Source organism: Bos grunniens, chromosome 13 (genome assembly GCF_055505025.1).
Source record: "Bos grunniens cultivar Pamir isolate PY7600 chromosome 13, Bosgru_T2T1.0, whole genome shotgun sequence".
In the NCBI taxonomy this organism is placed as follows: Eukaryota; Metazoa; Chordata; class Mammalia; order Artiodactyla; family Bovidae; genus Bos; species Bos grunniens.
This window is the reverse complement of record NC_141177.1, coordinates 31,200,709-31,216,004: the sequence shown is the minus strand read 5'-3', so window position 1 is coordinate 31,216,004 and position 15,296 is coordinate 31,200,709. Positions and strand designations below refer to the sequence as shown.

Below are 15,296 nucleotides of genomic sequence, written 5' to 3'. Positions count from 1 at the left end.
GTAGAAAAAATGAAAGCAAGGTAAAGTGCTGAGCTTGTACCATGTGTGCACGTGTGGGTAATGCTTTCAGTGTGGTGCTTAGCACGTGTGCTATCACGTCCCATAATCTTCCTAGGGGCTGTGAGTTTGAGAGGACTTTGCCTGGTAACTGTAGACAGGGGTCTGTGAATATCACTGGAGAAACTCTCTCTCCAGACCCCCACAATCAAACACATGAAGTTCTGCTGAGGTATCTGGATGGTTCTGCCTCCAAGCTGTTTTTGCTTAGACTGCACTGCATAAAACAAGTGCTCTAAAACAGGGGTCTCCAACTTCCTGGCCAGGTACCTCCTGTCAGATCAGAAGCGGCATTAGATTAGAAGTAAAGTGCACAGTAAATGCAACTCATTTGAGGGACTTCCCTGGTGGTCCAATGGTTAAGGATCTGCCTGCCAATGCAGGGAACACAAGTCCAATCCCTGGTCCAGGAAGATCCCACATTCTGCAGAGCAATTAAGCCCATGAGCCACAACTACTGAAACCCTTGCTCTAGAGCCCATGCTCCACAGAGAGAAGCCACCGCGATGAGAAGCCAAGTACTGCGAGGAAGAGTAGCCCCCACTCACTGCCAACTAGAGAAAGCCCACGCACAGCAATAAAGACTCAGTGAAGCCAAAAAATAAATTTAAGAAAAGGTAATATGCTTGAATCATGAAAACATCCCCTCACCCCAAGTCTGTAGAAAAACTGTCTTCCACGAAACCACTCCTTGGTATCAAAAAAGTTGGGGACTGCTGTTATAAAATATTTCAACTTTATTTACAACCAGAACCCTGGCCCCAACCCCAGCTTTTCGGGCTTTGCTCTGTGGGAAGAGCTAGATGAGCAGGGACACTTCTGACAGGTCCAGGGCTCAGGAAGATGAGCAGGTAGGCTCCTCATTTCTTCTGGGCTTGTGCCCGGGCCCGTTGAATCTTGTCGGCTGTGGCCCCATCTGTGGCTCCAGTGCAGTGGGACAATACGAGGCTCATCTCCGTCTCATTCCGGTGTTCAATAGCAACGTCCGCAGCCTGAGCCACATCCCTGCAGTTTGAGTAGGAGGGGAGATAAGTATTGAGCTGCCCAAGGGCACAAATTGTGCCTCTCATCAGCCCACTGGCTCTGCCACCCAGCACCCCAGGACTCTCAGCAGACGCACCCAACAAGAAGCAAGGCCTTGACCTTCTGCTCAGGACCCACACGGGAAGCATACTTCTTGGCCTCATATTTATTGTGTTGCTTCATGCAGATCTCCACAAAGGGCTTAGGAGAAGAGGGTAGAAAGACATCAGGCAAAGCCCTCCTGTTCTCTCTTATGAGCAAAGCCTGTGTGTCAAGTCACATCAGTTGTGTCTGATTCTTTGCGACCCTATGGACCATAGCTCTCAAAGCTCCTCTGTCCATGAGTAAAGCCAAGTGGCTACATTATCCCAATGTATCTTATATACCCTTCTGTCTGTATAATCCCCCCAATTCCTATCCCACACCCATACAACAGTTGTGATCTCAAAATTCTTTGGGTGAAAACCACCTACCCCAAGCTCTATTAGAGCTTTGAGATCAATTATTTCTATGCATCCACGCCATCATCTACCGTTACCCCTCACAGCAGGCATTTCCCGCCTTCCCAGGGCCTGAGTTTTGGGCAGTTTATAGCTACCCTTATTTGACCAACCTACCACACCTCTGAACTGCCTGCCACAGAAAACAAACAACTCAACATCCTCCACTGCTTTGCAAATGTACTCTCCCCTTCCTCCCCACCAACAGGACTTTCCTTCAGACACTGGTGTCCCCTATGGCCCTCCTTGGGGAAAAGCAGCTCAGTCTCCTTTCCTCCAGCATCTGCAGGCGGACTTGGGCCTGTCCTCCCCTGTGCCTGACTCCGAAATGTGCCCACCAGTTCTGTAGGATAGCTGAGCAGATGTGTGAACAGACCACTGGAGCCTGGCCATCTCCTCAGCATTGCCTCACTGGAGATGGGCTAGAGGGAGGTCCCCACCTCACCAGGTAGCCAATGGGTGATTTCTTGCTCTTAGAAAACTTCTCTAGCTCCTCCCAGTCTTCCAAATCTGCCAGGGCAGTCAACTTCAGCCACCAGAGCCTGTGGGAAAGCTGGGCATGGAGGCACTGCAGGAGGGCAGGGGGTCCCAGGACCTACATGCAGATCAGGCCCTCATCTACCTCTTGTCAGGGATGCGAAAGTCACGTGCCAGCTGCTCCGCACGCTTGTTTTGGCCACTGAGAATGAGGGTGGTGACCGTGTCATGTAGAGACAGGTCTAAGAACTGGCCCCCCAGCTCATCTTCTAGGCGTCGCTGCAGCCGTAGGAGCCGCATCTGATCCTCTGTAGCCTGGGAACAGGGATGTGGTGGGACAGGGATGAGAGGGACAAGGAAGGAAGACTGGGAAGTGAGGAGAAGAGGTTTAGAGAAGAACGGGCCAAACCTTGGCTGCAAACTCATTTTTGGCCTTGTAGAAGGCGTCGGCTGCCGTCTGTAGAGCTGCAACTCGCCCCTCAATTCGCTGCAAAGGCCAAAAGGGAGCTCATAGCACAGAGAACCTCGGCCGTCACCACTCATGCTGCAGTTTTCTCCCCAATCCTTGTGCCTAGGGTCACCAGTGCCAACTCTTCCTGCTGGGAGCACTGTGCTGGTATTCCTAATGGGAATGACTAGCTCCTCTGGGACCAACTCATGCGCCTCACATCTTCTCAAGCTCTCCCTCCACAATGAGGACCAAAGGGGGTGTGTGACACATTCAAGGCCTAGACTCCTGGAGAAGCCAGACCAATGGCCCAGTTTGTGGGCCCCACCTGCCCTGTGGCCCTCAGACCTCCTCTGCAGCGTAGCTGGCTCGGATGTGGAAGCTGCCCAGCTCCTGGTGGTTGTCATCCTGGTTGTAAAGGTCCTTCAGTGTCTCCAGCTCCTGATGCTTACAGAACTGGGGACAGCAGGTGGGCAGTCAGCAAGGCCAACTCGGGGGCTCCTCAGGCTCCACCCCACCCTGCCCCTGCACACACCTGTCGGTACAAACTTAAGGCCATAGGCTGGTTCCGAAGCGTCATGAAAAAATCTCCTCGGTTCAGCTCATTCTTCAGGTGCAGCAGCACTGTGAACACTGCGGGACGATAAGGTGGGGTGGGGATTCAGCCCAGCCCCTTACTGAGCCCAGGGTCCCCAGCCTCGTCCTCACCCAAACCCTGCTCACCCAGATCAGTATCCCCACTCTCGATGGCCTTGCTTAGTGCCAGTTTGCTCCTCTTCATCTTCAGGAGAAGGGGAACTTGCTCCCCAGAGCGTGGCTCATATTCCAGCAGCTGTGGGACGAGGAGGAAGGCACAGAGAGAAGGAGCTGGCCTGGGGGCCTCTAACACCCACATCAGAGCATCCAGGGAGGGCTAAGCACCCACACCTTGATGGCCAGCTCCGTGCGGCCACAGCCATAGGCTCGTGCAGCAATGTCAGAGTAGGAGACACCAGGCGTGTCCCCCAGCTTCTGATTAATGGCCCGAGCAACATCCTCGTCAGACACATCCTTCTGTTGTACCTGGAGAGGGAAGGAATGTCACCAATCTGGCTCTCACCCCTTAAACCCGACCCCCACTGCCTTGATCAAGACCCACTCTTTCAGCTCTACACATCTTTTCTACACCTCACCTTGGCCTGTAAACCCTGAATTGCCCTTGGACTCCGTTCTATATCCTCACCTTGTAGCAGGCCCAGTGGGCCAGGATTCTGCTGACGCCCTGCACTTCAGGAAGCCGCAGGTACTCACATATCTGAATGGCCAGGGGGTAAAGCCTTCGCAACACAAGCCTGGCAGACAAGGGAGATAAAGGGAACAAGGGATAAAGTAGGGTAGAAAGAGGACAGAGTGGCCCGACCCTGTAACCCCAGCCTCCCTGATCCCAAGCAAATGGATCACAAGCAGTGACCAGAAGAGCAGAGCAAGGGCTGTAATGTCTGCCCACCTACAGCCCTCCGCCCAGCACCCTTGGGCTAGCTGTACCTGTCTAGCAACACCTGGATAGTGAGCTGCTTGTATCTGTATTTCATTTTGTTAAGGATCCAGCTGGGAGATAAGTCCTATTTGCCAAGGACCTTTAGGTGGCATCTCCATCCCCTTGCCCTTCCACCCCTGGAAGTAAACACTCTGTCAGCACACTTGAGGATACTGGCTATAGGTGAGGGGGATTCCGATGTGATAGTCCCGAATAGCATTGAGTACACGAAGGTCCTGACACATGCGCACAAAGCTGTCAGGTGGAAATCTGTCCAGGAAACACTTTCCGAAGGAGGCCGCCTAAAAAGAGCCAGAGAGTAATGGAGGGCTTTCCCCTCTGCCAGCCAAACCCTGCCCTCCCTCCAGCCCTGCCATCCAGGCCAACCCTGAGCAGACTCTTCTGCATATCTGGCCAGTGCTCGTGTCCTGCAGCCTCGATGCACTGCTGCACAGCCTGGGGCAGCTGCCCCAGCTCCTGGATCTCCCGCAGGTACTCGTCCGCCTTCTGGCTCTCTTTCTGGGGTGGAGGGAAAGTGCCAGGGACAGTGCGTCATGACCGAGAACACCTCTATGCCTGGCTCCCAACCCACTGGGCTGTGGTGGCAGGTCTGGAAGGTTGCAGAGGCCGGAGCCCAAATCCCCTCAGCCCCACCACCCGAGGTATTCACACACCCCCCCAATCAGCGCAGTTGCCTATGAAGCCCTGAGATCTCTCGATAGAGCCCTGATTTGTGACTAGACTGCAAGGGTTCCCTGCCCCTCCCTATCACCATACAGAAGACACCAAGTCCCTTCAGTGCAACTGAGCCAGCTCTCTCTACCCCAGCCCGGCCCAGCCCATGTCCTGCCTGAACCCCCATCTTTAAAGGTAGCACTTGGCTGCAGAAACAGGGGCTGGGTCAATTAGTGGAAGGGGAAGGCGAGTGGCTTGGGGCCCCGGGAGAGGCCCAGGGCTTTACCTCATACTCCTTCTGAGCCTCCAACAACAGCGCTCCAGGGGCCATCGAGGCTATTTTAAAGATCTCCTCACTGGCCACTAGGGGAGGAAAATGGTAAGTGGGAGACAGGGAGCGTCAGGAAACCCTCAGCCCTGCCTCAGTGCCCTGATTCTGCTTTGGGGCACTAGTCCGGCAGCTGTGGTGTTGAGGAGCCCCTGTCCTGGTCACTCAGAGCTTTTACGAGGGCCTCACCTGGAACCTCATGCAGGAACTCGTGGGTACTGCGGGAGAAGACTCGGACCCCGTCCAACTCAGGCACCAGGTAGGAGTCCTCATCTAGCACGAACCTGAGCGTGGTCAAGGTTCCTAAGAGTAACCAGGGATGGGGTGGGGCAGGCCACCCTCCCCTAACCCCTGGCAGCCCTCCAAGGATACTGGATGCTCTCAGGGGCATCGCCCACCACCATTAGCCGCCTCTCCCAGGCCACCACAACAGCCCTCTCCTTGCTGCGCGGACGGCTACACCTGTGTGCACACACACACACATCTGGGATTAATACACAGGATGCCTGGCCCACAGTCATGTCTCTCACATCACTGTCTGTATCACTTTGCCTTGGGGAACTCCGCACAGGCTTGCTGCCCTTCATCTTACTTCTCTGGCTGACTTATTTGCTTCTCTCTCTCCCTGGGCCCATCAGCTTCCTGGCACACCTGGGGCCCACCGGGAACTGGGGTTTCCCTCAAATGTGCACTAGCAGGGAAGACAAGATTCAAGCTCTGCTTGCTCTGGTCAGTAGACAGGATGAATCAATGTGTCCCAGGAGGCAAGGCTATGTGCATGTCCACTCCCATGAGAACAACACCCCTCCCCCATCCTCACCAGACCATCTGCTTCGGGGGGGCCCGGATGTTGCAGTTGAACTCACACAGCTTCTCCTGAAAGAGTGCAGGGAATGTCATGGCCCTATCCCAGCCATCACCAGTCTGGCTGAAAAGTCCTTCCCCTTTGCCCCACACATCTTTCCTAGACAAGGCACAGTGCCCTGAGAGATGTGCCTTATACCTTGAGAGATGCTGTCCCCATCCAGATGTAGCCTGTGTCTGTGAAGAGCGCCAGGTGTCTGTAGGTGAAGGAGACAGCCATCTGCAGGAAGCTGCTCACTCCTGGGGCCAGGCCAGGGGGTGTCTGGGGCAGGGCCAAGGGGAACACCAGACAGACTGACTTTTCAGGATCTCCCACTGGCTTCTACAGTCCCTCCGGTTCACTCCCAACCCAGGCTCCTCACCACCGCAGAGCAGGCTGCATGGTCTAGGAGGTAAAGATCAGGTCCTACAGCCAGGAGAATGTGCGCCACTCGGTCCTGGCACACTGTGGTCCAGCATGAGGGTGCACTCTGCAGACCTATGGTCGTGGAAAAGGACAACCTTAGACTGCCCAAAGTCCACAGTTTCTGCCTCTGATGGTCCCATGGACAGGAGGCACATTTGTGGGCAGTGAATGCTGCTCCAGGGGTGTCAAGGCTCACCTGGCACCTCTGGCATCCGGCGGAGTTTGAGGTCACCCACGTTGGCACTGAGGGTGAAGCGGTGAGCTCCTGTGAGGATGGCCACCCCAGAACCAAACTCAGTATGGAAGATCCGGGCATCCAGAACCCGGTTCTGGAGCACCTCCTGGAGAGAGGGGTCGTGGGTTGAGGGAGTGACAGAGTCCCAGACTCCATCCCTTTTCCCCAGCCCCCAGGGCCCCCTACATTGCCCATGCTGAAGTGTCTCCGGAAGTCACCATGCAGCCCGTAAACCAGCACAACTCCGTCTTCCTGCACGCAGAGCAGCTCCTCCTCAGCTGACCAGCCCAGGGACACCACGGGCCCACTCTTCCACTGCAGATGAGAGAGAGGCTCCAGAGGCTGTCCTCAGGATGCAGAATCCTGTAAAGCCCTCAGCCCCAGGGAAGGCAGGGAGCTCACCAACAGACTGGCCAGAGGCATCCCGGAAGCTGAGTAGATCTCGAGAACCGGCCTGGCACTGGCGGGCTTCTCCTTCCGCCAGGGGTTCCTCAGCAGTGCTGTGGTTTGAGCAGAAACCTTCTGTCCTAGTTGCCCAGGCCCACTCCATGCCAAGCAGGCCTATGAACTAGTTCTGAAGGCCCACACCACATGTGGCAGGCCTCACGAGAACCACAATTAAAACATCTCAGTAAGGTGGGGTGGGGGTGGGTAGCATAGGCCAGCAAGAACCCCTCAACAGCAAGGCCCCCAGGAAACAAGGACCCTGAGTTCATCCCACAGTCCCTAAGCATGCAGTGGCAGAGGGGTGACTTACCAATGGGCCCCCCATAGGGTGCAGCAGCCACTAGGCAGTCCCTCAGTTCCTCCTTCAGGTCCCAGTCCATGCTATACAGCTCATATTTCCTGCCCACACAGAGACAAGCAGATATCAGCCTCGTCATGACCCTGCATCCACATGGAGTGCGCACCAGAGGAGCTCCCTAATGCTTCCAACTGTCCTGCACAGGTCCCCTCGGGAAAGGAGGAGGGTGATGACTAGAAACTGCGAGGGACATCCTAGGGACAGCAGGCGAGGAAGCAGAGGGTGTTGGGAGGGCAGACTATGTGGCCACTACGTAGAGCACAGAGTGAGGTGGGACTAGGGTGAGGTGGTTGGCTTGGGTCTCCATTGGCAGAAAATAAGACCCTGCAGGAGGTCCTCTCAGCTTAGGCAGCCTTTCTTCTATTTCTGGTTCTTAACACTGAATCTGGCTATGGGCTTTATACCCAGGGCTCCAGCCTGTTGATAATGAACTCAATTTTAGAGGTACTGAGTGAACACTGCCTGAAAGAAATCCAAGAGGAGCTCCTTAGTGAGCCCAGAGCTAGGAGAGTCGTGGGCTACAGATGCCAATCTGTGAAAGCTTGACTCAGAGAAGGTAACTGAAATTACAAACTGCCACAAGATGACTGCAATCTGAAGCACATATGGATCACCAAGACATGTGCTGCATGAGAAGACAGAGTAGGAGGCTTGAGGAATGCCATAATTTGATGGTTGGAGGTGGGGAAAAGGGTACAGAGAAGGAGTGGACACTCCTCCAGAATACAAGAGAAGACAAAGTTCCAGAAGCAAGTATTTTAGCTAGGATCATTTCAGGAGCCTTCCCATTAAAGACCAGGAAGATGCCCATCGTCTCTCTCTTTTTTTTAAGGATAGGTGAGAATCGGATTTATTTAAAAAGCAACATACTCCACAGACAGAGAGTGGGGTCATCTCAGAAGGTGAGAGAGGCTCCATTATCTCTATTGACATTCTTCTTGGAATTCTAGCCAAAATAATTCAAGAGAAAAATGGTATTCTAGCCAAAATAATTTAAGAGGAAAAAAAAAACAGGCTTCCATTTTGAAGAAAGAAAGAGACTGCTACTATTTATCAATCCAAATGATCAGACTAGCTACTTAGAAAATCCAAAGCAGTCTATGAAACAAAGAGCTCAGTAAATAATGAACAAAAATCAATATATTTTCTATACCAATGAGTTTTCTATACCATGAAGTGAAGTCGCTCAGTTGTGTCCGACTCTTTGCGACCCCATGGACTGTAGGCTACCAGGCTCCTCCCTCCATGGGATTCTCCAGGCAAGAGTACTGGAGTGGGTTGCCATTTTCCTTCTCCAGGGGGATCTTCCTGACCCAGGGATCGAACCCAGGTCTCCCGCATTCCAGGCAGATGCTTTAACCTCTGAGCCACCAGAGAGGCAGTTATACCATAGCAAGAACTAATTAGAAATATAACTTTTAAAAAGATCCTAATTGTGATATCAGTAAAACTATTAGATATCTAAGAGTAAGCCTAATAAAATTTTTAGCAAAATCAAATTTCTTTACTCAAGGATAGAGAAGACATGGGGAAATATTCTAAAGGATCTATAGACGGGTAAGAATTCCAATAAAAATCAGCCCAACTTTTTGGTGGTTAGGGCAGCACAAACTGATTCGATAGTTCATTTGGGTGGTGGAGGAGGAAGATCTTCTGAAAGAGAAAATATTTAAGAATATTTGAAAATATGAAAACAGAAATACATCAGATACCAAATACATTTAAAAGCTAAAGTTAATTAAAATTTGTTTTCGCACAGGAATAAGCAAACAGATCAATGGAAGAGAAGACAGTCCAGAGAAAGACCTGAGACTAGACAGAGGTTGTACTGAGTTGGCCAAAATGTTCCTTTGGCTTTTTAAGTAAAAGTAAAAGACACAATTTTCAATTTCACCAACAACTTTATTGAACAACGTATTTACCATTTTGTTCCACTACCTTCTCTCATTTTTCAGGTAACTTCATAATTTCATCTTCCCAAAACTTTAAAAATGTATTTATTTATTTTTGGCAGTGCTAGGTCTTCGTTGCTACATGTGTGCTTTCTCCAGCTGCAGTGAGCAGGGGCTACTCTTTGCTGCATGCCTGGGTTTTTCTTGCGGTGGGCTTCTCTTGTCCCGGGGAGCACTGGTTCTAGGCGAGCAGGCTTCAGTAGCTGCAGCACAGGGGCTCAGTAATTTGTGGCTCGCAGGCCGGAGAGAGTGGGCTCTGTAGTTGTGGCACACAGGTTTGGCTGCTCCAAGGCATGTGGGATCTGCCCAGAACAGGGCTCGAACTCGTGTCTCCTACACTGGCAGGAGGACTCTTATCCACTGTACCAACAGGGAAGTTCTTCCCAAAACTTATCTCTTTGACTAAAGAACTGTTCCAGGTGACCTTTATCTTCCAGGGAATTGAAATTTTTTCCCACTAAGAGAATTCTGTAAAGATCAAAATAAATGGACATCCAAAGGTGCAATGTCTGCTGAATACAGTGGATGCCTCAGAACTTCCCGCCAAGTTGTAACAGTTTTTGCCTGGTCATCAAAGAAATACATGGTCTTGTGTTATCCTGATAGAAGATTATGTGTTTCCTACTGACTAATTCCAGATGCTTTCTGTTAGAGTACAGTTGGTCTAACTGGGAGCAGTACTTGGAATTAAATCATTTTTCTGGAAGGAACTTGTAATAAAGGACTCCCTTCCAATCCACCAAATACACAACATCACCTTCTTTAGATGAAGACCGGCCTTTGGTATAGTTGGTGGTGGTTAATTTCGGTTGCCTCATGATCACTTCTGTTCCACATCATTACACAGTATCCAATTTTCATCATCTGTCACAATTTGTTTTTAAAACGGAACATTTTCATTAAATTTCAGTAGAGAATCATATGTGGAAATATGGGCAAGAAGATTTTTCTTCAGTCAAGAAGGTTTTTGTTCACTAAACTTACGGGAACCCCAACATTAAAGCAATTAATGTAACCAAGCTGGGGACTTCCCTGGTGGTCCAGTGGTTAAGAATCCGCCTTGCAATGCAGGGGACACAGGTTTGATCCCTGGTCAGGGAACTAAGATCCCACATGCCACAGAGGAACTGAGCCTGAGAACCACAATGAGAGAGTCCATGCATCACAACACAAGATCCAATATGATGCAATGAAACACAACCAAGACCCAATGCAGTCAAAACAAAACATAACCAAGCTGATGCAAATGGTTTTCAATGCTTGATTTGGGTATTTTGAATATGTTGGCTATCTCCCTCGTGGTATAACATTGATTATTCTCAATGAATGTCTTGATTTGATTGCCATCAACTTCAACTGGTCTACTGGACCATGGAGCATCATCCAGTGAGAAATCTCCAGCACAAAATTTCACAAACTACTTTTTGATATGTTCAATCAATCACAGCACCATTTCCATATGTTGTACAAACCTTTTTTTGTGTGTTTCAGATGCATTCATACTTTTCTTGAAATAATAAAGCATAATGTGCTGAAAATGTTGCTTTTTCTTCCATGATCAGTATTAAAATGGTTACACAGAAATTCACCAATTTTGGTAAGTTTTTTTTTAAAAATGCATGCTGATATGACAGCTGTCACAATACAATCTAACAAACTTATTTCAAACGAAGTTAAAGACAACTAAGTGCTACTAGCACCATCTTACAGGAAACACTGAAGGAGCCTTTTCATCCCAATGATAAAGATGGCATTTCAAACTGGGGCAAACTGATACTTGCAATGAGACAATGGGCCATATAGGAAGAATCACAATAAATGCTATTTCATTACTTAATCTCTGTAATAAAATTTTCTAGATGAAATTCAAGATTTAAATGTTAAAAAATAAAGCCATATCAGAACAAATCTTGTTTATTTTTACAATCTCAAAATAGGAAAAAATTCCATGAACATGATATAAAGTCTGGAAGTCACTAAGAGAAATAACAAGTGCTTCTAAATAAAAATTAAGACCTTCTGTATACTTGTATGTAAAAGGTGTAAAAACAATACATATTTATGCTTACTTCTACTTGAAAAAAGAGACTCTGGAAAAGGTTCTAAGAATTAATAACAGTAGTTACTTGCAGGTGAGGGGTGCAATCAGTTGAAGAAGAGAAGAGATGGGAATGAGACTGAGCTTTTAAACTACAGTCATAGCTATTAAAATAATTAACATTAAAAAATTTTTATAGGGACTTCCCTGGCAGTTCAGTGGTTAAGACTCCACAATTCAGCCCTTGTGGGGGAACTAAGATCCCACATGCCATGTGGCACAGCCAAAAAAAATTTATATGCTAAAGAAATCTATCAAAAGCAAACTAGGAAGACAAACTATGAGAAGGGGGAAAAAATGAAAAAAATGTAACACATGTGAAAAAGAATTGCTGTTCTTTAAAATACAAAAGGCTCTAATTAATTGTAAAATAAAAATGAAAAGAAAAATGATCAACGGTTGTATCATAACTATGTGAAAATATGTTAAAATGAAACATAAAAAACTTGAGACTATAAAAGCTGATATTTCCATAATATGAACTATGGAAAATTCTTTTAGCACAAGACACAAACCCCAGAAATTACAAAGGAAAAGACTGATAGAGTTTATAACATGGACTTTTAACATATATATGTTAAAAATTAATACACACACTTTCCTTGTGGCTCAGCTGGTAAAGAATCCACCTGCAATATGGGAGACCGGGCTCGATCCCTGGGTTGGGAAGATCCCCTTAGAGAAGGGAAAGGCTACCCACTCCAATATTCTAGCCTGGAGAATTCCATGGACTATATATAGTCCATGGGGTCGCAAAGAGTCAGACACGACTGAGAAACTTTCACTTTCACTTTGAAATGAACACAGATTAAATAAAATGAGCACTCCATAAAAATTAATACATAAAAGTCAAGTGACCACAGTGAGAAAATTTTTAACAAAGAGTTATTATGGAGAACATGTAAAGAGCTCCTTTACAAATCAACAGAAACAACACAACAGAAAAATAATTGAAGGATATGAACAGACATACTTAACAACTAGGTAAACATGAATTTAAAAGTTATTTTGATGTTTTGGGCATCTGAATAGCAAAACTTAAGAGGTTAATAAATAACATGCAATATTGCTGAAGGTGTGGAAAAAATGAAAACTTTCTCACATATTGGGAGTGTAAAATGGTTCACCCTTATGGAAGAAAATGAAGCATTATGTATCCAACTTTTAAATGTGTACACACTCTAACTTAGCAATTTCTTTTCAAACATCTAACCTATGAAACTACTTGAACAAGTACACAACAGTATGAATACACTGCAGCACTGTTTAAAATAGTTCCAAAAAAACAAATCCTGGAAAAAAATCTCCTTAAATGCCCATTCAAACGAGACTGGTTAAATAAACTATTGTATGCCCATTCTGGGGAATATTTTGTGCCCATTAACAAAGTGACCATGTATACTGACATGAAGTGACCTTGAAAATATATTAAGTAAAAAAAGATACAATACAATGTAGTATGAACCACATGAATCCACTTATGCAATAAAAAAGTGAGCACACATTTTTACAGGCATATTTACATATACTCACGTGTATGTGCGTCAATACAAAGAAAAACTCTCATAGGCCTCCACACTAAGCCAGTGTGGAGAGACAGTGGCTACCTCTGGAGAAGGTGGTAAATGGGGGAGGGGAACAAGGAGACGGACAATTTGGCTATACAGGCTATCAGTTCAGTTCAGTTAAGTTGCTCAGTTGTGTCCAACTCTCTGCAACCCCATGAACTGTAGCATGCCAGGCCTCCCTGTTCATCACCAACTCCCGGCGTTCACTCAAACTCATGTCCATCGAGTCGGTGATGCCATCCAGCCATCTCATCCTCTGTCATCCCCTTCTCCTCCTGCCCCCAATCCCTGCCAGCATCAGGGTCTTTTCCAGTGAGTCAACTCTTCACATGAGGTGGCCTAAGTATTGGAGTTTCAGCTTCAGCATCAGTCCTTTCAATGAACACCCAGGACTGATCTCCTTTAGGATTGACTGGTTGGATCTCCTTGCAGTCCAAGGGATTCTCAAGAGTCTTCTCCAACACCACAGTTCAAAAGTATCAATTCTTTGGCATTCAGCTTTCTTTACAGTCCAACTCTCACATCCATACATGACCACTGGAAAACCATAGCCTTGACTAGACGGACCTTTGTTGGCAAAGTAATGCCTCTGCTTTTTAATATGCTATCCAGGTTTGTTGTAACTTTCCTTCCAAGGAGTAAGCGTCTTTTAATTTCATGGCTGCAATCACCATCTGCAGTGATTCTGGAGCCCCAAAAAATAAAGTCTGACACTGTTTCCCCATCTATTTCCCATGAAGTGATGGGACCAGATGCCATGATCTTAGTTTTCTCAATGTTGATCTTTAAGCCAACTTTTTCACCCTCCACTTTCACTTTCATCAAGAGGCTTTTTAGTTTCTCTTCACTTTCTGCCATAAGGGTGGTGTCATCTGCATTTCTGAGGTTATTGATACTTCTCCCGGCAATCTTGATTCCAGCTTGTGCTTCCTCCAGCCCAGCGTTTCTCATGATGTACTCTGCATATAAATTAAATAGGCAGGGTGACAATATACAGCCTTGACGTACTCCTTTTCCTATTTGGAACCAGTCTGCTGTTCCATGTCCAGTTCTAACTGTTGCTTCCTGACCTGCATACAGGTTTCTCAAGAGGCAGGTCAGGTGGTCTGGTATTCCCATCTCTTTCAGAATTTTCCACATATCTGGTCTTTATCACTAGGTCATGTCTGACTCTGCGACCCCAGGGACTATAGTCCACCAGGCTCTTCTGTCTATAGAGTTTTCCAGGCTAGAATACTAGAGTGGGTTGCCATTTCCTTCTTCAGGTATCTTTTCAACCCAGGAATCAAACCCACATCTCCTGCAGTGGCAGGCAGATTTTTCACTGCTTTACTCATATACTTTTGTTATTTATTTGAACTTTTATACCACATATGCATTTCTTCTGACATTTTGGTACTAAAATCCTTAGATGAAATCTGATGGAAAGGTAGATATTTAAATAGCACCCCACTCCAGTACTCTTGCCTGGAAAATCCCATGGACGGAGGAGCCTGGTAGGCTGCAGTCTATGGGGTTGCTAAGAGTCAGACACGACTGAGCGACTTCACTTTGACTTTTCACTTTCATGCATTGGAGGAGGAAGTGGCAACCCACTCCAGTGTTCTTGCCTGGAGAATCCCATGGACAGAGGAGCCTGGTGGGCTGCCGTCTATGGGGTCACACAGAGTCGAACACGACTGAAGCGACTTAGCTGCAGCAGCAGCAGCAGCACGCCAGTTACCAGTTCACTGACGCTCAGCTCCGTTCCATGTGTTCTGTGGTAACAGATGGTATTTCTTCTAAGCATTTCTCCTTCACGATGAGCATGATGTTGAGGCTTCTCAGCAGAGGGCGCTGGAGGAACACTGCATGAGGAACAGGCTCTCCTGTTGATTCCAGCCGGGCAGCTGGCTAGCAGCCAGGATGTGAGGACATCTGGCGATGCTCTGACTCCGCCATGCAGCAACCTCCAAGGCTTGCCCAGACTGACTCCCTGGACAGACACAGCATTTCTGGCTTCTTGCCTCCACCAGGGCCTACTTCCTCTGCATGCCACGATGCCTGGCCACTGGCTCCCCTGCCCGTGCCCTGGAGCATTTCCACTGATCCTCTCTGCATAACCATGCACCCAAGTCACTAGTTGTGGCTTGCCTTACAGATACTGTATGCTCCAGGCTACGAGCATCAGCTCCCCAACTCTCTACATGCCCACACCACTGATCCCTAGTTGTAGTTCTCCTGTGCCCCGCTACCCTCTGAAACCCAGAGGGCTGCTTCTTGCTTGCCAATCAACTGTGGACCAGCTCTGGCCCAGTGAAGTGAAAAGTGAAAGTCACTCAGTCATGTCTGACTCTTTGCGACC

The 15,296-nt window shown here is 48.0% G+C and overlaps 1 protein-coding gene across 4 annotated transcripts in view; it reads right to left on the bottom strand.

Moving 5' to 3' along the window:
* Window positions 1–776: 776 nt before the first annotated feature.
* Window positions 777–15,296, bottom strand: part of VPS16 (VPS16 core subunit of CORVET and HOPS complexes) — a 28,071-nt gene continuing 13,551 nt past the window's right edge. For 2 of the 4 annotated variants that reach the window (XM_086333127.1, XM_086333128.1), the window contains exons 2-24: window positions 7,287–7,375; window positions 6,932–7,029; window positions 6,716–6,844; window positions 6,491–6,635; window positions 6,251–6,366; window positions 6,028–6,150; window positions 5,845–5,900; window positions 5,397–5,486; window positions 5,214–5,308; window positions 4,983–5,059; window positions 4,409–4,540; window positions 4,196–4,323; window positions 4,030–4,065; window positions 3,728–3,836; window positions 3,433–3,567; window positions 3,229–3,337; window positions 3,041–3,138; window positions 2,854–2,961; window positions 2,467–2,544; window positions 2,203–2,372; window positions 2,026–2,122; window positions 1,178–1,281; window positions 777–1,062 (exon numbers count right to left, since the gene is read on the bottom strand). In XM_086333127.1, coding sequence (XP_086189253.1) covers window positions 918–1,062; window positions 1,178–1,281; window positions 2,026–2,122; window positions 2,203–2,372; window positions 2,467–2,544; window positions 2,854–2,961; window positions 3,041–3,138; window positions 3,229–3,337; window positions 3,433–3,567; window positions 3,728–3,836; window positions 4,030–4,065; window positions 4,196–4,323; window positions 4,409–4,540; window positions 4,983–5,059; window positions 5,214–5,308; window positions 5,397–5,486; window positions 5,845–5,900; window positions 6,028–6,150; window positions 6,251–6,366; window positions 6,491–6,635; window positions 6,716–6,844; window positions 6,932–7,029; window positions 7,287–7,375 — 2,467 coding nt within the window. In that variant the 3' untranslated portion in view covers window positions 777–917. Of the gene's footprint in view, window positions 1,063–1,177; window positions 1,282–2,020; window positions 2,123–2,202; window positions 2,373–2,466; window positions 2,545–2,853; window positions 2,962–3,040; window positions 3,139–3,228; window positions 3,338–3,430; window positions 3,568–3,727; window positions 3,837–4,029; window positions 4,066–4,195; window positions 4,541–4,982; window positions 5,060–5,213; window positions 5,309–5,396; window positions 5,487–5,844; window positions 5,901–6,027; window positions 6,151–6,250; window positions 6,367–6,490; window positions 6,636–6,715; window positions 6,845–6,931; window positions 7,030–7,286; window positions 7,376–15,296 lie in introns of all 4 variants that reach the window. The other 2 variants (XR_015139319.1, XR_015139320.1) reach the window with 2 other exon arrangements.